Below are 21,670 nucleotides of genomic sequence, written 5' to 3' on the forward strand. Positions count from 1 at the left end.
TTTTCTCAAAGCAATGAGTGAAATCCTAAATTGAGATCTCTCTCTAAACTAGGTTCTTATAATTGTATCAACACTTGATGGAATTTTAAATAGGATAACTCTTATAATCTGGAGAATCGAAGCACTCAACCTTTTATCTTTAGATTTATGCGCAATCTCCTTCAATTGTGGTGGATCTCTGGATAAGGATTTCTCAATCACCTACACATATATCAAGCATAAAATCAAGCTCTCACTATAACGATTCCAGGTAAACCGGTCCGGTCAGGTCCAACCGGTTCACCGATTTCCTGTTCAAAACCGGTTCATAACCAATTCGATCAAAACCCGGTTCAAATTATATGAGTGAACCGGACTGACGGCCGGTTCCCGGTTGAACCGGTTGAACCAGCCGGTCCGGTCTGGTTTTTAAAACCTTGCCATTCAGTCTCCTCCTCTCCATTTTTCGGGTCTTCTTTAACCTTCCAATCCCCCCTCACTTCGTCCGCTACACCTATGCTCTCACAGGCATCAAGCACATCATCAACGACAACATTCCTTCTCCACCATCTCCAGGCTCTCCCGGGGCCCTCCTCATCACCAACCACTGTACCGCTCTTGATCCAATCATCATCTCCATCGCCCTCGGCCGCCAGATCTCCTGCGTCACCTATAGCATTTCCTCCTTCTCTGAGCGCATCTCCCCCATCCCCGTCGTTGATTTGTCTTGTGATTAAGTAAAAGGAAGTTTATCCATCTACCTTTCACTAAGTAAAGATATCATTCTTCTGTTACAAAGATGGTACAATATTAGTTTTCCTCTTATATATATAATAATCTTTTGATCATCCATTGGTTTTTGAGGTAGGGTAATAAACACCGACCTTTAGGGGCGTACACTAGCAGGGGAGCGTGGTCAGGAGAAATTGAACTCGCGTCTCTCCCAAATGAGGGGACCCAGGGTACCGCTGGGCTACAAGCCCGTGTTGCTTGTGAGGAAGCGCAGAACTAGTGTGGCAATTCGTCGAACACTTGGTGTATAATATCACAATACCTAGCAATAACACAATGAATGGGCAATGCAAAGATAACATACAACTAATCTCATAAGAATAAAGTAAAAGACACCAATTTAACGTGGTTCGACTAAGAACAAGCCTACATCCACGGGAGAACAATGCTTCCCTATATCATGGGGAATAACAAGATTACATGAGTACAACAAATATGCATAAAGCTATAATATATAGGGTTACCAAGCTCTAAGAACTAGCCTTACCTCAAAAACAAGGGTCTTGCCTTGCTTTAATGAGATCAAGCAAAAACAAGAGTTCTCATCTACACCTTCACTCTTTTCACTCTCCAAATATAAGAGAACTCACCCTCTCTATCTTTCTTTCTTTTCTCTCATTGCACAACACCCAACAAACATAACTATATATAAACAATAGAGCAATCTAGACCGTTGGTTTAAAAGAGATCAAGATTTGGCTTCAACCCAAGGATATCAAACCAATATTTAACAATCCCCCACTTGAAGACAAATCTTCAATCAAGCATCAATAAAGCATTAAGCATTGTCCCCCAAACATATGGATTATGTCTCCACTAACCCAGAAAGCCCCCTACAATGAGAAGTCTTCTCCGTAGGCATAACCTTTATCAACAAATCTGCAAGGTTGTCATTTGTGTGGGATCTTCTTAACATGTAAATATCCACACTCCAAAGCAAGATAAATAAAGTGGTACCGCACATCAATGTGCTTTGTTCTAGAATGAAAAACCGCATTCTTAGCAAGATGTATCGCACTTTAACTATCATAATGCAACACATATTTTTCTTGTACCACTTCAAATTGATTAAGTACATGCTTCAACCAAATCATTTCCTTTGCTCCTTTGGTCAAGGCAATATACTCCGCTTCTATAATAGACAAGGCAACAATATCTTGAAGTTTAGACATCCAACTCACCGCACCACCACCAAATGTGAAAACATAACCCGTAGTGGACTTTCTTGTCTCTCTACAAACAGCATAATCGGAATCAACATAACTATTAACCACCAATGAAGAACCTCCAAAGCACAAGCATAAATTTGTGTACCCTTCAAGTAATGAAGAATCCACTTGACGGCTTGCCAATGCTCCAAACCAGCACAAGACATATACCTTAAAACAACCCCCACTACATAAGTAATATCCGGCCTTGTGCATATCATAGCATACATCAAGCTACCAACCGCGGAGGTATAAGGAACATTTTCAAATTTATCATCCTTTGGAGAACCCTTCTTGGATAGATTAAAATGTGCTGCTAAAGGTGTAGAAACCGGTTTGCAATAAACCATTCCAAACCTCTCAAGAACTTTGGCAATGTATTTGGATTGACTCAACCACAACTTCCCATGCTCTTTATCTCGGTGAATGCGTATGCCTAGAATCTTTTTTGCGACGTCAAATCTTTAGTAGAAAACCTCCTTGACATATGGAGCTTCAAGGACTTAATCTCTTTCCAATCATTGATAGCTATCAACATATCATTCACATAAGTAACAAACAATTAAATATGCCACATGTGGAACACTTGAAGTAAACACAATTATCAAAATTACATCTAGAATAACCCACATCTTGCATAAAAAGTGTCAAACTTCTTGTACCATTGTCGAGAAGCTTGTTTCAAACCATACAACCCCTTCTTTAACTTGCACACCAAGTTAGGATTAGACTTGTTAGCAAAGCCTCTGGTTGAGACATATAAATTTTTTCTTCAAGGTCACCATGCAAGAAAGCCGTCTTGATGTCAAGTTGTTCAAGCTCCAAATCAAGATTAGCCACCAAAGATAGAATAACTCTTATGGAGCTGTGCTTCACCACCGAAGCAAATATTTCATTGAAATCAATACCATGCTTTTGAACATAGTCCTTCACCACTAGTCTTGCCTTGTACCTTTTTGATCCATCGGCTTCATACTTTATCACATACACCCATCTATTCTTTAATGCTTTCTTTCCACTTGGAAGCTTTACCAAGTCCTAAGTTTGGTTATGATGTAAAGAGTTCATCTCTTCATCCATAGCCTTTTGCCACCTAGATTTCTCAAGATAATTTTGTGCTTCCTGAAAAGAATCAGGCTCACCTGCATCAATAAATAAAGCATAATATAAGGATAGAGAATACCTTTGCATAGGTTAAGGAGTCCTTATAGATCTCCTTAAAATTTGTGGAGACTCAAATTCTTGTTCTTCCTCATCAACATGAGCATCTTCTTGCTCAGTCACCTCCAGCTATCATCATGGCCACCAAATTCACTATGGTCATCTCCATCATCATGATGTTGAGAATGAATTTCTTCTAGTTGTCGAGGAGGAACACATGAATCAACTTGCATGCGAACAAGTTTCTCATCCTTTTGCCCTTCATGATGGCTTTCTTTAAACATCACATTCTCATGAAATATGATATCATGGCTTCTAATTGTCTTTCTTTCAATTGGATCCCACAACATATAGCCTCTATCATCACCATCATAATCAAGAAAAGCACATCTCCTTGATTTCAAATCAAGCTCACTTCTCTTTTCGGAAGGCACATGCACATAAGATTCACAACCAAAAACTCTTAAATGATTATAAGAGATTTTCTTACCACTCCATAAAATTTTCGGAACATCACCATCCAATGAAGCACTTGGTGATCTATTGATGAGGTATACCGTTGTATTTGTCACTTCCGCCCAAAAGAACTTCAGAAGACCGGAGTGAGACAACATACTTCTTACTCTTTCCATAATGGTCTTATTTATTCTTTCAATAACACCATTTTGTTGTGCGGTGTAAGGGGTTGTCTTCACTCTCTTGATGCCATTTTCGGCACAAAAACCATCAAAAGCACTAGAGAAAAAATCTCCACCATTGTCGGCTTGAAAGTATTTTATAAACCTTTTACTTTCTTTCTCAACACAAGCCTTGAACTTTTTGAAAGTTTCAAAACTTGATTTTTGGATGCTAATGAATAAAGCCAACACTTTCTAGAATAATCATCTATGAAAGTAACAAAATAAGGAGCACCACCAAGGGACTTGACATTCATAGGGCCACAAACATCGGAATAAACCAACTCCAATGCCTTCAACTTTTTATAAGATTCATGCCTCTTAAAATTTACTCTATGTTCCTTGCCCATGATGCAATGCACACATAATTCAAGAGATGAATTCTCAAATAAAGGAATAAGCGTTTTATCTTACAATACCTTCATTCCATGCTCACTAATATGGCCAAGCCCACTGTACCAAACATGCACATCATCATGTCCATTAGCCGACATACATCTTTGAGGTGAACCAAGAAAAGTATATAAGCTTCCATCCTTTTACCCCTTCAATACCGTCATACAACCCTTGGAGATTTTCCACGATCCATTACCAAAAGTAACCACATAACCAGTCTCATCAAGTTGCCTCGCCAAAATAAGATTCTTTGTTATCTCGGGAACATGCCTCACATTAGTCAATGTATGCTCCTTCCCATTTGCTTGTTTAATAACCATATCACCAATGCCCAAAATTTTACAAGCATGATCATTCCCGAGGTAGACATTACCACAATCAACTTCTTTATAAGTGGAGAAAAATGATTGATTTGAATGTTAAATAAAGCACCGAAGTCCAACACTCAAGTATCTATGGAAGAAGATACCATACAAGCAATGCTTAATGTGACTCCATCATCACTTTGAGATGCTATACTTGCTTCACCATCAACTTGCTTCCCCTTTCGCTTGCTCTTCAAAAGATTACAATCATTCCTCACATAACCTTGTTTCTTGCAATACCAACAAGTGACAACCCGGCCCCGTGACTTTAATCTTCCCTTTGTTTGTGACTTGCCTTTGCTAGCCAAAACATCATCCCTTTGTTGAGACCTTCCTCTTTTACCGACCGCTTGTGCTTGACTTGAGTCACTAGACATTTGTAAAGAAGCCCTTCTAGTCTATTCACTACTCAATGAAGAAACAACATCATTCAACTTAAACTTGTTCCCATTGTATTTGCCATGGTAGTAACAAGAGTATCCCAACTTAAAGGCAAAGAGCTCAAAAGTAGCAAGCATAAGACCTTTTCATCAAGATTTACCTTTAGAGCCTTTAATTGTGCCACAATAGAGTTAAACTCATTCACATGCTTTCGCACCGTGACACTATCCTTCATTTTCAAGAGAAATAATCTCTTCATGGCATGCGTCTTATTGATACACGATGGTTGCTTAAAAGATTGGTCCAGAGTTTAATGAGCCGTCTTACATTGATAAACATCAAACAAGATGGATGGTGAAATACATGGTCTTATCATCGACAAGCATTTTTGATTAAGAACCTTCCATTGTTCATCACTCATAGATGAGGGTTTAACATCATTCCCCAATAGAGGTAGATCTAACTCCTTATAGATAAGGTGATCCTCCATCATTATCTTTCATATTAGTCAATTGTTCTCTTTGAGCTTTTCAAACTCCATTGCCTTATCCATTGCTATGAAATCAAATCACCACCAATACAAGTCCCAATTCTTTCAATTGCAAGCTTAGACAACCTCCACAGTTCTAGAACGAAGCTCTGATACCAATTGTTGCGTGTGAGGAAGCGTGTAACTAGTGTGATAATTCGTCGAACACTTAGTGTGTAATATCACAATACCTAACAATAACACAATGAATAGGCAATGCAAGAATAACATACAACCAATCTCACAAGAATAAAGTAAGAGACACCAATTTAACGTGGTTCGGCTAAGAACAAGCCTATACATCCACGGGAGAACAATGCTTCACTATATCATGAAGAATAACAAGAGTACAAGAGTACAAAAAATAGGCATAAAGCCAGAAGAGGGTTACCAAGCTCTAAGAACTAGCCTTACCTAAAAACCAAATGGCTTACCTTGCTTTAATAAAATCAAACAAGAACAAAAAGCTCTCCTCTACACCTTCACTTTTTCCACTCTCCAAATACAAAAGAACTCACCCTCTCTATCTTTCTCTCTTTCCTTTCATTACACAACACACAACAAACATAACCCTATATAAACAATAGAGCAATCTAAATTGTTGGATTAAAAGAGATCAAGATTTGGCTTCATCCCAAGGATATCAAGCTAATATTTAACAGCCCCTTGGTCATCCACTATTTTTTTTTTGAAAGAGCAAAGTGATAATAGAATTCTATAAAAAAATAGATGTATGTAAAGGAATCGAACTAAAGATCATAGTAGAAACAATAAAGATTTTTATAAAAATGACTTTTTGATAGAGTTATATATATATATATATATATATAGAGAGAGAGAGAGGGGGGATTCAAATCAAAAAAATTACTTGATTGAATGATGTAAACTTGTGTCACTTAACCAATTTTGTTGATAGTTTTCCTATTGTTTTTACTGTTTTATAATATTGAAGATGGGAAGAATGGACCGAAAGTGTTCGAAATTCTGTTGGTTTTATCTGGTTCAATTCGAATTAAAGTTTAAAGTTGACAATGATAGCTTTCTGTTGGCTTGAGATATATCTAACCAAGCCTATGGCACATATGTTAATAGAGTGAGTGAGACGTGTGGTAAGGCTTTTATAGCACATTTAATGTAACTAGTATTACCTGTAAAATATATTATAAGTTATACAAATATTAATTTTTTATTAATCAAAAAATTGTATTTAAATTTTTAAACTATTTCTGATAATGTTAATTTTTATTTAAATATAACAAATAAAACTAGCTTTAATTTTTCAAAGATATATAAATGCAAAAATTACCTTTAGATATTTTTAAGATTTAGATATGTAATTAAATGAATTGAGTTTAATGTTTTTTTAAGGGTGTATATAAAAATTTTAAGTTAATGACTATTAAAAAATTTTAGTAAAATAATGCACATGTTTTTTAAGTCATTTGGCATGTAATAATATATTTTAATAGTATATATATGGGGTAAAGGAGTATTACAACCTTAGGATTTATTGAGTATGTAAATAATAAGTAAATTTCTAGGCGTATGTATACAAAAAATCAAAAAACTTCTTAAAAAAATAAAATATTCTTCACTCTTTCTCTTCATTTGATATAGGAAATAAATAAATTGTAAGTTTTCAACTATAAAATATATAAGCAAATAAAAATATTTTAAATGGGTCAATAAATAAATATAATTATAGAAGGATGCATTAATGATCTTTGGGTTGGGTTGGGATGTTGCTTTATCAAGTATAGTAATGGTCACATGGCCGTCACAGACATATGTCATTATTTTGATGAACTAAATTATCATTATTGTTGTTGTTATTTGATGTGTTGTTTTGCAAGTGCATCACATCACAGTAAAGTGTGTCATAAACATAAAATTGTCAATCTTAAGAGGATAAAAAGCACTAGTATTAGCTAATCATCTATTATCTAGTCGATAAGAAATAAAGGTGTTGACAACATAATTGGCAATATAATTGGCAAAGAGGTAATTAATCATAGAAGGGAGGTAACTAGACAAAAAATTCTCTAGAAAGTTCAATGAACTCTAGCCTAAAATATCATATTAAATTTGAGTAGATTGGCCCCCTTTTCATGTTGTGATGAGTAATTAGTCCCTTATTGGGCCAAATTGGAATCTTTTCCTAATGTAAACATTGTTTGATCGCATTAATGCTTTATGAACTCATGAAAAGGATTAACTTCTAAATTATATTAATCTCTTTCTTAAAGCAATGGGTGAAATCCTAAATTGAGATCTCTCTCTGATCTAGGTTCTTATAATTACATGAACACTTGATGGAATTCGGAGTAGGATAACCCTTATAATCTGGAGAATCAAAGCACTCAACCTTCTATCTCTAGATTTATGCGCAATTTCCTTCAATTGTGATGGATCTCTGGATAAGGATTTCTCAATCTCCTACACATATATCAAGCATGAAATCGAGCTCTCACTATAACAAAATCATGCCATTCAAACATGCTGTTAGGTCTAACGACATGGATTGGCATTATGTGACAAGCCAAGAGGTGACATGGCAAAGGAATATGATGTGGCAATGATGACTTGGCAAAAAGGAGAAGTGACTAGGATGATGATGTGCCTAAAACTTGGTGTCATGGCATATGAAGATATGAAGCTTAGAAGATCATGTTTGGAGACTTTGTTTAGAAGAAATTCCTCTCAATGGTTCATGTGATAATTAACTAATTTTGGAAAGCGCATCAAGTTAGAAGGATCTTCAAGAAGGGTAAGTTTTATTATAGGAATGTTTATCTATTCTTGGTAAGATCCGGGATGATAAATTATATCCTTGGTAAAACTCCTTTTAGGAATGATCTACCTTAAAGAGAGTGAGAGGAATGTTCTATTGTTAGCAAAAATAAAGATCATTATGGAGATTGTATAAAGCTTAGTTTGATGTAAAGCTATTTGAAGACACAAACTAAGTTAGGCTAGGGAAAGCCAATGCGATTATCAAGACCATATTTAGCAACACAATTTGAAGGAAGTTCTAAGAGCTTATTATGGGCGGAGCTATTCAAGGAGACTAATCATGTATGGAGCTAATTATAGGCGGACTAAAGGAACCGAGAAGGTTGAAGGTCGCAGATTCAGGTGTAATTAGATAGAACTCAGTCATGTTCAGTAAGGTGGGCAGTGTTGCAACTGGGTGTTGCAACATCTAACTTTGGAAGATGTCCAAGTTAGGAAGCCGCGGAGAATTCTAAAAGAGGAAGGATCACGTGTACGTAGGTGCGCCTATATAAGATATCCTGCTTGAAGATTTAGTATGATTAACAAGTGAGAGACCCTTCGGTGAGGGTTGAGGAGAGTGGCCATTGGGCAATCTTAAGAGGATATTTTTTGTCTTGAGTGAGTAAGGGAGTATTGTACTCTTTATTCTATAACCTCTTTTAGTGGATTGTTTCTCTGAGCTTGGCCCCCCAGATGTAGGCAAGGTTGCGCTGAACTGGGTAACCAACTTGTGTGTCTTCTTTCTCTTGCTTAATTGTGTGTGTGTGTGTGTGTGTGTGTGCTTTATATTCTTGTGAGATCGAGTGGCTCCCCAAAACACACTAACCCAAGAGAACTATCACACACAATTAAGTCACAACCAAAATGAACTCAATATACGGTTGATATCCATGTCAAATGTAAAATCATATCCTAAGGTTCATTAATGTCCGGATACCCTAAGAGGTTAGTTCCTCATGTAAAGAAAGTGTGAAATATAATAAAAGATAAATAAAATAACATCAAAAACATGATTAAGAAAATCCCCTTATGTTTCAAACTTCCTTGCCAAAATATCTTGTCTATATCTTCTATTTAAAACACCATGAAGGATCTCTCCTCTATAGTGGCAATGTCAATATCCTAAAGAAGACAAGTCAAAATTTCTTCCAAGAAATTACTAGGAAACCTCTTGAATTGCTGCCAAAAATCTAACAAAATTCTAGAAAAAAAGGTTGGAAGAAGCATAGAGGAAGTGCCCTTGAAACCCCCCATGTTGCCCTTTTTACAATCCGAGTATCGGATCAATACACAAGGTCAATCACCAGCGTGACTAGGCCATGTGATCTCCTTTGAATCAAAACCCTAACAAGCCTTGGGATTACATAACCTATACCCCAAATTATACAGGATAGTGTAAATTTTACACTGGTCATGTGAGAAGCGCACGATGGTCAACATGAGGTTGTGTCACTGCTCTAAAGCACACTTTGAACTTTGAACTTTTCATAAAGTTATATATCTCGGTCCATGTGAGGTAAAGTGAACGCCCATGTAGTCCTCAAGTTTCTTTGAAATTAGGGGGAAAATTGTGTTCTTCACTGTGTCGTTTACATTAGAATGTTTATACCCCGTGTAATCCTTTGAAACTTTATTTCTTGATTAGTTTTCACTCGGATCATTTATTTTTTTGCTCATTTTACTTCAAGCTCATGATCAAGAGCCTACATATTCAACCAAAAAAAAAAAAATTGAAGTACCTGTTAACATAAAATTCAAAATATATATATATATATATATGATAACCTAAGTGTATCAGTTTGTAATGGAAAAACATATACATTCAATCACATATCATCATTAGTATTATTATTATTATTACATGGAAAATCAAAACCAGAGAAAATACAATGCTGATCTGTAATATATTATTTTATGATAAAAATACTAATGATAGTACTTTTTTTAGTGATAATTTGTAACATGTTAATTATTTTATGATAATAATACTGGCAACAAAAAGTTGTTGCTCATTAGTGCGCAGCGAATAGAGTTATACCCTTTTTTTTCTTGTATGAACATTAATTGGATAATTCTTTTATATAGTTTTGGATGGTAAAAAATCTTCAAAAATATTTTTTTATTTATTAAAGTTTGTCTGCAAAACAAAATATGCTTAAATAATTAATTAAAAAATTTTAATAAAAAATTTGCTCATTTTATCTTAGCCTTTTTTTCATAAAACTATTTTTATAATTGAAAAGTTATTTCGCTTGCTAAAAATTTCCCAACTCAACTTGCATTTTCTTTTAATTTTGAATATATAGTATATGTATATTGTAATTTAATTAGAGAAGCAGAAAAATAAAACCCTTATACATTGATAAAAAGTAAAACTACAGAAATGCCACTTAAAGCATGAGACCTAGTTATAAAATCATTTAGGTTTTGCATTTACTGAGAGAATTAAATGTACCAACCCTAGCGACCAGAATTGAACTCCCCATAAATGGATTGGTTGATTGGGATGACAGATTGACAGTATCCAGAACATTCACTTCCAATATTTAATATTTAAAAATTACACTAATATTTTTATTATATATATATATATATTTATTTTCTCTTGCTCCTCCTGTCCCAGACTCTCAGGATGGCAGTGTCCAGAACTATCTCTTCCAATATTTAATATTTAAAAATTACACTAATATTCTTATTAAATATTTTTTTATTATCTTTTGCTCCTCCTGCCTCAGGATGACAGTGTCTAGAACAATCTCTTCCAATATTTAATATTTTAAAACTACACTGATATTTTATTAAATATTTTTGTGATTATCTCTTACTCTTTCTGTCTCAAACCTGAATTGTTTAATAAAAAATTAAAAACATAATTATAAATTTTCATGAGTTACAGTGATTGAAAAATAAGTAAATTTTTTTAAAAAAAAAAACTGTCTAAACTGCAGATGATATTTGAAAAACTGCAAAAACTAATAAATATTTTTTTCTTAAAAATATTTAATAATAATTAACTAAAAATATTATTAGCAACCAATCCAACTAACAAAAATCACAGTTATAAATGCATCAAACTATTAAATTCCCAACATTTCATTTATGTTTTCTGGCATAAAAAATTAGCAAGAACAATAGTAACAATCTATTTAGGGCTATATATCAATACATTTGGTGAGTAGAAAGGTACAACATAAATAATATATGACTTCTCTCAATTTCATTGATTTCAAATAAAATTCAAGAAAGGAATCCTTCTAAACTTATTTCAACACCTCTAATAAAATCAGATCTGTAAAACAGTCATCATTTTCGCCGCAGAAATGCAGCGAACCGAAGCCAAGAACCGGGCAACATTCAGTTCACATGTCTGATCTAATGAACTCGATGTCCTCGTCCTTTATAAGCATCTTCCCTTTGTTGATATTGTTGCTCCGCCGATGCGAACCAGGTTGGCCTCGCTGAGACAATGAAGTACATGTTATCGATAAATACTCGGCGTAGTCCATTCATTAAAAACACTAGAAACTTGCAGTTTATTTACCTTCCGAAGCACATAAGCCAAGTACAAGTATGCGACGTCCCATTCCTCCTGTGACAATGTGGCTGTGTATAAAGGAAATTAGTTGTTAAGAACCTGAGAGATGGAAGGCGAACTTAGATATAGAGATAGAGGCGGGAACCGACTTTGATCTTGGTTTCCATCACCAAGTGCACCGAGTCTTCTCATGAGTTCTGTGTACACTGGTTTTTTCAAGTACTCTCGGACAAATTCATGGGAGTTCTTCACAAAGACTAGCTCCAAATCATACTACAAATCGAAAAGATGTTAGTTTTATTATTGTTAAGGAAAAAAAAAATGAGAAATGTTACAGTATCAGTAGTTGAAACAAAGAATACTTGTAAGTGATAGTGTGTTTACTTAAAGATGAGGATAAGAATGTATTAGTTTGATGTGATAGAATACACATGCACAAACAATGATCAAAAGATGTGATTAAATATAAATAGGTATATTTGATTAAGGTAGACGGATAAGAACTGGCTGTTCACAAGGGAAAAAAAAAGGAAAAATAAATAAATGCATCTTCATGGACAGATGATATAGGTTGCATGATTTTTCTCGCGTTCTCTGGAGTAAATGGTTGAACTACATCCCATATACACTCAGGATCAGTTTCCCAATGAGCTAAAATTCCAGAACAAATCATAATGATCATAGTTAATATAAAAATGTTAATTAATATTATGTATATATGCATGATCATGGAGCTACCAGATATAAAAGCTGCATCATAGTAACAGAAATCGGAATATGATCATGACACATACATAAACAAAAAAATAGAGTAAAAGAATGCTATGTATCTTGTACCTCCTCGGCTAGAGACTTGAAAACCGGAAAAGGAACAATCCATTCTGGACAGTCCACTGCATCCTGCAGACAACAAACCAAAGTGCAAAGTCATGCGGTACTCCTAGTTTGCATTTACAAAGAGATATCTAGCAAGTACAACATAGTGATGTAAATATGAATATCGCCAGATCAACAATTTTGCAAACAATCACAAGGTTGGCTATCACAATCAAGGTCGCAAGTCTTTCACATATTAACAAGCATGAGAAGACACTACAATGGCACACAGAACAAGGTATGAGATCATAAATATTCATGATAAAATCAATTTCATAAACCAAAAAATGAAGAAAAATGAAGAAACTAACCAAAGAATACCAATATTGGCATAATAATGAATAAGTTCAATAACAAATCAATGTGGCCCAATTGTACCTCCAAGTGAAACTGGTATCTTATTCCGAAAGGACTGGATGATCTGAATTTCTGAACCAGGAAAGTAAAAAGGCCATAAGGTACCAGGAAAGGTGAATGCTGATTAACAATATGAACTGTTACCTTCTCACTGAAATCATCATCAAAGCAAATCCAATAAACATTATTGCCGAATGACAAACCATCAGCTGCGTAGTCCACAATGTTTAATTTTCCAAATGTTAAAAATGCTCCAATAAATGTATGCATAAAACAAAAGGACAAGATATCAAAGTTAACGATAACAAAAGTTGCAAGAGAAGATGAGGGCATAACAAATGGCTACTTAGTAGGGTAGGTCAGAGCGCACACATATTTACATGGAAATCTCTCCAATTGCAAATGTAGTTCACTAGATAGTTCTTTTCACGCAGTTCAATTCCATAAAATGTTAGTGTTCATGTCTCAAACCAAATACAAGGGAACTCTTGACGATAACGAAAAAAGAGGAAAAAGAACAGCATGATAAAATTTATCAACTGAATGGCATACTCTGATGCCAATGCAGTTAAGAGAATATCATCAACTTCTGACTGAAATTTTCGCTTAGTAAATAATGTACAGGAATTTTCAAATAAAAAAAGAAGAGTGCACCAAATGTAAATCATGTGCATCACAATATCCAAAATCAAACGACTGACATCATAAATATAAGATGAGCACCTTCTCTGAGTTTCTTGATGATGACATTTGCATCAGGCATGGTCCCTACGAAGATGCCACCAGGTCTGAGCAATGCAGATATGTTTGCCAGGGCTCGTCTTGCACGAGCCTCAGTTGACCATGAATAATGCAAGGCAAACTGCAAAAACAAAAATCAACAAGAAAGTGAGATTAGGTGGACAAAACAAAAAGAAACATAAAGCACTGGTTTTTTTACCACTGTGCATGAACTTCGAGTTATTTATGCTAAGTAACTGCAAGAAATAAATTGTAACTTTTGCTCAAATATTGCTTTTTTATTATTATTACTATCTTCCAACAATCATATGCCACTCCAAGAATTTCACTATGTAAAGGATGTTGATTTTTCCTAAACCCAGAGCTGTTGCTAAAAATAACACATCGACTGCAATGTTTTTTGAACCAATCAAATGTCAATTATTACCTCAACATTCAAAATTACAGATTTGTCTCCCAACCCCTTTTGTTTGACAAGAACAGGAGTTGTCTAAGAGCCAGCATGGTTATAGCATTATCAACAAATATCTCGATATTGAGGTTGTTTCCTAACAATAGGAGTAGAGGGTAGAAACTCAGTAGATCAATTCAAACAAAGCTTAAAAGTCAAGATTTTACAAACTATCAGCAAAAATACCTACATCTCAACTTTTAGCATTCTATTCACAAGATCCACTTACTAATATCAGTAGGATAGAATTGCTGAAGCTACAGTTATAAGATGGTTTTCCTAAATTGTTACAACAGCACAAAAATTTTTCTTTGGTTTACATGTTTAGAAACCCAATATACTTAAATACAAAAGACTGAGACAGAGAAAATGCAGGAACTGACCTGGCAGCTGCAAATGTCATATGGTCCATCATCTTCCAAATACTTATCTAACCTTGCCTAAGATAAAATAAAAATGCTCACATATTAGAATAGCATTCTAAACAACAAATTGAGTATTAGTTAGCAAAGTTCAATGCAAAAGTCAATTAATCAGCAACCCAATGTACCCAAACTACAATATAATGATTGCATAAATGCTGGCAACTTTTAATAAAAATAACAACAATTTGATGATTATAGAGATATAATAATACTGAGAATAAGAATAATCTTATTATTATTGTTGTTGTTGTTGTTGTTGTTGTTGTTAAAAATAGCAGCAGTAATCATAGTACAATAATGTGAATATAAGGGCATCTTTATTTTATAAAAAAAAATTCTTCACTTACATTCCTTTAAGAAAATTCTCGTTTAGATTATATTACAAAACTTGTTTTAAAAATGCATACAAGAAAATGCATTGTTACAAAGCAATTAATTAACATGTGCTTCTTGTAGACTGTTATGAAAACCAAACAATTGGTGTAAGATGATTCAGATAGTGTGTTGCTATAGAGGTCATTAGATGGGAAGTTAAATTACATCACACATAATCATATTCACTTATACACCCTTACAAGCTTTAAAGACTTGTTTATATGCCCCCATGATCAACAAATGAAATTTCTTGGAAGAACAAATAATTTTAGCCCGGTTGATACTTGCTTATGTATTCAAACAATGCCAATTTGAGGGGGTATGTAAGTACACATGGTTTTTACGAGTATATACACGATTACCCACTTCTGAATCGATACATATGCAAATTTCTCTTGTCTATATGCGTGCGCACACACATATATTTTTGGTTTTTTTTTTAAATGAGATCACACACATGAACAAGCAAAGTGTAATGTAAACAAATTAGTAAAGCGATATATTCCACTCTTGCTGATAGTTAAAATTAAACAAAATTAAGATTTATCAGTATAAAATATTTATATAAAGATCGAAGCATGTCTGTCATAAAGAATGTGTTTGGGCTTTATAAATATAGAAGTTAAACATACAGTCTTAATCAGAATAATATTTGCAATTTTTTTCGTCGAAGTAAAGAGAAGAAGGGTGAGAGAATCCAGATGCAAATAAGCAAATTAGAGGACCTGTGATATATTTTTTAAAAACGATTTTTTTGGGGCATTTTCTAGAAAAAGGAGAAAAGGAGATAGATTTAAAATTAAAAAAAAAAAAAGTTTGCAAACATGTTCTCTAAAGTTTCTTGTTTTAAATTGGGAAAAAAACTAAAATTGAGTGCTAACAAACAGGTATGATTATTTAAGTCTCACTAAAAGGACAAGGATCTCCAGTCACCTCATAGCAATCTGCACATATAAGGCGTGCAGGAAAGCTGAACTTTTTCCTGCGTTGTTGTTCTGCATCACCATTGTAGCGTGTCTTGCAGTCTCTTATCTAAACACAGATCTAAGAGTCATAAAATATGCTAGAAAAAAAAAGCACATGAAGACATTCTCAAGCAATATAAGATGAACTCAAATATGTGTACATTGTACTTCTATAAAAGGAAAAAAGTATACAAAAGCTTGCTATACCTCTCTTATCATGCATGGAAAGAATATAAACTATTCCTAAAAGCCAGGAGTAAGAATGAGTTGGAGCAGGAGTGTGATCAGGCAATATTCTGCAAACTATTTTTTCTTAACGTAAACATCTGATGAGGGAAAAAGTGAAAGACTGCTCATTTCAAGCCTTACAAGCTCATTCTTGCAACTAAACTTCCTTGGCAAACAACAAAGCACCAATCTTTTGTGTTTGAAATCTAATTGATATATCCTAGTAAATTATTATTCATTTTATGGATCGACATCAACTTCAAGTTTTTCTTCATTACCAAAACCATCATGACAACAATATTAAGAAAACTAATGACTTGGCCATCAAAATATTGAACTAAACATTAGCTCATTTCATGACCAACAGGGACGACCTTACATAAATTAATCATGCCACAATCTGTCAACTAGTTGTTAAATTTGTTCACATCACTGAGTACAAGCTAGCGAGTACAATCACAACCATGTAATATTATTGTACACATTTGTAGTGCACAAACCATTCTAAAAATACAAAGGCTCTTTGAATTAAACATCTTCGTAGTGATTAAACAAAAAGATGGAATCACCACAAACCTGATTCCTTTTTTACCAGAAGATCATACATCACAAGCCATAAACAACAAAGCATTACTCACTGCCATCACAAAAAGTTCCAAATGATGGCATTAATTTGAAAAGGCAAAATAGTTAACAGATTGATCAGTGAAACGACGACAATGTAAGTACAACTTATGAATTTAGTTTAAGCTAAACCACTACACACTACAGAGAAGAAAAAAAAAAGTGAATGACTGGAATGCTCTTACCGAGCCTTCTGCTATATCAACACCAACATAGTAACCAATCTGTGCCTTTTCCCACTTGATCAGATCTCCACCCTTGACAATATCAATCAACAAGATGCATCATTAGTAAATTGATACAATGGGTAGGAAATGAATTTGAATATTAGCATGTTTTACTCTGATAATCTGATAAAGAGCAGATATTGAAATAGCTATTGAAATACAAGTCTCATAATGGGGGTAGGGTAAACCTTATTAGTAATTACTTAACAGTTAAAATATAAAAATCAGTATCCTGTGTACTCAATGTCAGCTATATCGAATTCTATGAAATATACTAGGGTTTCTTTATAAAATCAGAGGCAGATTCTTGACACAATGGCAAGAATTGTTAGCTTGACGGAGGGAATGAAACAAAACAAATGTTAATTGTTAGATTTAAGGTACAACCCACGACAATGAAGCATAAACAAAACCTGGTCAGAATGCAATCTAGTTAACATTACAAGGATATTTACTCAACTGTGATTGATATCCACATGCAACTCACATTTGGCCAACAAGTAATCAAATTAAAAAGGAAATCAATCTGCATGCCCTTTTCGGAGCTATGACTGGAGGAACAAACTATCTGTATCCAACAAACCTTTCCACAAGCAAAATCAAGAACAGCATCTCCCTTCTGAGCATAGAGCTGAATAAGAACACTTTTAATCTGTTCAGAGAAAGTATGAGATCAGATGCCCATCAGACAAGATTATTAGTTATAAGCTGATGATGTAAATAATTCTAAGTGATATGGATACAACAGTGGCAAGGAAACTTATGAAGCAGAACACTTATAACAAAGGTCACTAAATATGCTCTTCTAAAACAAAAAATCCTCCAGAAGATTTTCATGAATATATGATTTTTACATGCAAAGAACAAAAGGACTGGAAAATAGATTGGCAGGAAATCAATTTTATATCACTAACGGGTTTGAACTGAACCAGAAAAGAAAAAAGCAGTCTAAGTTGTATGGGATATATGATTTTTCCCCTTGAATTTTGGCTAGATCAAATTAAGAGATAATCGTGATTAGATAGATAATGAAAGCTCTCAAAGTTGCAAAAGAAAAAATAAGTCAATAGAAACTTTCAGTCACTAACTTAAACTTAATGGTTCGACACCAAACATTAATGTTAGGAAAAAAATCATCATCAATAACAGCCATAGTTAAAGATATTGGAAAGTTGGGCATGGACGGGCAGGTATGAAAAAACAGTTAAAGTTGTGTTTGGAAGGAATAGTGTAATTACCATACTGTGGTAATTCACATAAAACTAATTAGATGCTCTAGTAGTAATTTGGAATTTAAAGTACATGGCACATTTGGAAATAAATATGTGTTTAAATCTAAATTCAGAATGGCATGTTTGGAAGGCCATAGTTATTACATAAGATCTTTTAATAAGAATTCCTAATGAAAAAATAATACATTAAAATATTAACAAAAATATTTTAATTTCTTAATTTTAATTTTTGAACTCATTTTGTAATCATTGAAAGAAAACAAACATCATAAATAATTACAATAAAATTGAATTATAAACTTGTTGCAATTTGTGAATTAATTTCATCTATATTATCATAAAAAAACAAACAAAACAATTTCACAATAACAGTGGAGAAAATAGCTTTTTATTCTATTATTTTAATATCGCCACTTTTTTTACACTTTTATTGTAATTTATATATCCAACCAATATTTAATAAGAAAACCCATCTTATGTCTTTGCATGTGTGTATATATATATATGTATATTTCAAATAAGCCCATCAAATCAACTAATGGGGATGTGTAAAATGGCAAAATTAAGATATTCTTTTAGAATAGTTTGATTATTTTATATTTCTAAAGATTTTTTAACATATTTTTGCTCGTTGTTAATGATCAATACCTAAGCATAGTTTGGTATAATTTGCTTTCTATGTACGGCAGAGGAAAGGGGTGTAGGTTATGGAGCATTCTACTTCTTAAGGCGTTGAAATTGTTCCTGTGTTCAGGCATGACAATTAATATAGATGAAAGAAACATGAGCCAATGGGCTTGAACCAAGACCTATTCTCTTAATAGGCGGCAAGCAAAGCAGGATAGGAAAGAGAGTTGAGCTTAATGACGAGTGTCTATATATATATATATATATATATATTTTAAATTATAATTTATGAATTAATATAAAGCAAAAACTATTTCCAAAATATTCTCTTAACGGAAGCGAGGGAGTGACAAAAGGATTATTTGCAACATAATCATATAACAGAAGAAGATTTTTATTAAAATATTGATATGATAAGTATTAACTCAAAATAAATGTAAAAAATAAACATGAAAAAGATTGTGCATGGGTTTTTCAATTTTTCTCAATAAATGATCCACTACAAAAGGATTTTTTTTCCTTTTAGTGTTCATGTCACAGAAAATTACTCCTTTAGTTTTTACACTTTTAAGAATGGCGTTCTATGTTCAATATCTTGACCTAATAAGGTAAGAATAAATATAAATACAATAATGATGAATGGGGAAAGAGAAAATCCTTTAGCTAGGGTTGATGTAGCCAAGTGAATTAAGGCAGTGGATTGTGAATCTACGTTTTCTACCATAACCCAAGGGGTTGTGGTTGCTTCCTCATTGAATAGTGTAATTGACTTCAATTACCATCAATTCCTAATAAAAATGTGTAGTTATCACAAATTACACACACATCCACTTACAAAGTACACACCCTAAAAGATATGGAAGATCTAAATGTGCACAAACCTATATCAAGTTTGTATATTTTCAATTTCTACGGTATCAAAAATACTATTGATAAGAACTTTCTCTCGTTCCTAAGTAAGGTATGACATTGTTCTCATGCTTCCTAATCAATACAAATATAAAACAACATGATCGGGGATAAAAGAGCCCGAAAAAAGAATTCAACTTTCAAATTAATGCATGAACTATACCAAACCAAAGTGAAACACAGCATACCCAATTGTTGAGCTTCTTCAGATGGATAATAGGGCTTGCCTCGCGTTCCTCCAGAGTCTGATTTGACCTAGCACTATAATGATCTGCCACTCGCTGTGCATTCCTAAAGCTATCATCTTTAAACCCAAAAAACAAAGGAAAATCAACACAAAAAGAATCCAAACCAGCAAAAGCCCAAATCATCAACAAATGGAAAAAAAGAAAACATTGGCAAAAAAAAAACCTTAATCCCATCCAAAACAATGAAATTGCTAAAGAAAAACACAAATTGAAGAGAGTAATTAATCAAGCGCACCATATGAAGGTGATTTATGCTTCCCCGGGGGGTTGTACGAGGGTGATGCGATTTCGTCGTGCCCTCGCTTCATGATCTTCGTTGAGGCGAAGAAGCCAGCACTCCACTGCGAACCTCATACGGGCTTTTGGAACATAATTTTACTTGCCACCCCCTGAAAAATAGCAAAATTATTTACTTTGTTTTTAAAAAAATTATTTTATTTATCACCAGGAGGTCCAGGACAACATTTGATTAAGTTTTTATTTTAATTAAAATAATTTAATTTACCTCTTTATTTGTATAAAAAAAAGTATTAATTTAAATTAAAGCATTTTTATTTGTTTATTTATATAAAATCCTTTTATAATATATGTAAATTGATAAGATATTAAAAAATGGAAATATTTTTCATTTTCAATAGTAGTACTCATGATTTTTTTTCATTAATATCATGTCTTTTTAATTTTAAAACAGGTTCATTATTTATTTATTAAATTAACTATATATATGTTTACATAGATTTTTAGTAATAAAAAATTATATAAAAAAATTTTCTTTGAAAAAATTCAATTTCAAATTTTTTGTTTTTTTTTTGAAAATAAAATTTTAAAAAAAAAGAAAAATATTATAAAATCCCGCAATAAAAAAAAATTAACGCGTAGAGGAAAAGAAAGAGAGATAAAGAGAAGAAACAGAAGACCCAGAGAAAACAAAAAAAAACAAAAGAAAAGACAAGAGAGAAGGCAACAGAAGGATCAAGGAAGAATAGCATTGATGAAGAGCTTGGATATTGGGTGGTGATAAAATATGTATTACATGATCCATATCCATGAAGTAGAAGCTTTTGGATGTCATGCTTGAAAACCCCGTAGCATATATGATGCTTCATGTCATACCTCAGTCTTCTATCATGTGAATGCTTTGTAGGTCCATTTCCTCTAGAGGTGCAAGATGGCCTGGCCCGGCCCGGGCACGGTGCGGCCCGAGCACTACAGTGCTCGGGCCGATCCGGCCCGGATTGCAATCGTCGCGGTGCCCGGCACGCCCACCGTACAGGGGGTCACCCGACCCAGACTAGAGTGAGCCGTGCTGAGCCCGGGTCGGCCCTGTTTTTTAAATTAATTTAAAAATATAAAAATTTGTAAATTCTTTAAAAATATTGTAAAAATTGTAAAAAAAAAACTTAAAAAATACTAAAAATTAAGGAATTTTTTTTAAAAAAAATCTAAATATCATAAAATATAAGTTTCTTGATTGTAAAAAATATACAACACATAAAGACTATAGAAAAAATAATTAAAAAATATGCAAAAAATTTAAATTTACATGAATAGAAAATTACATAGACAAAATAGAGATAAATTAAAAAT

The 21,670-nt window shown here is 33.4% G+C and overlaps 1 protein-coding gene across 1 annotated transcript; it reads right to left on the bottom strand.

Annotated features, from left to right (window-relative positions):
• Positions 1-11,338: 11,338 nt before the first annotated feature.
• Positions 11,339-20,453, bottom strand: LOC120250552 (mRNA cap guanine-N7 methyltransferase 1). The gene is made up of 13 exons (XM_039259379.1): positions 20,319-20,453; positions 20,024-20,139; positions 17,651-17,719; positions 17,026-17,097; positions 15,957-16,055; positions 14,607-14,663; positions 13,755-13,893; positions 13,176-13,240; positions 13,053-13,103; positions 12,636-12,698; positions 11,948-12,071; positions 11,805-11,866; positions 11,339-11,721 (listed from the first exon to the last, which is right to left on the bottom strand). The coding sequence occupies exons 1-13, from the start codon at positions 20,389-20,391 to the stop codon at positions 11,623-11,625; spliced, it is 1,089 nt and encodes a 362-aa protein (XP_039115313.1). The 5' UTR covers positions 20,392-20,453; the 3' UTR covers positions 11,339-11,622.
• Between the last annotated feature and the right edge of the window lie 1,217 nt (positions 20,454-21,670).

This window comes from Dioscorea cayenensis, chromosome 19 (assembly GCF_009730915.1).
Source record: "Dioscorea cayenensis subsp. rotundata cultivar TDr96_F1 chromosome 19, TDr96_F1_v2_PseudoChromosome.rev07_lg8_w22 25.fasta, whole genome shotgun sequence".
Lineage (NCBI taxonomy): Eukaryota > Viridiplantae > Streptophyta > Magnoliopsida > Dioscoreales > Dioscoreaceae > Dioscorea > Dioscorea cayenensis.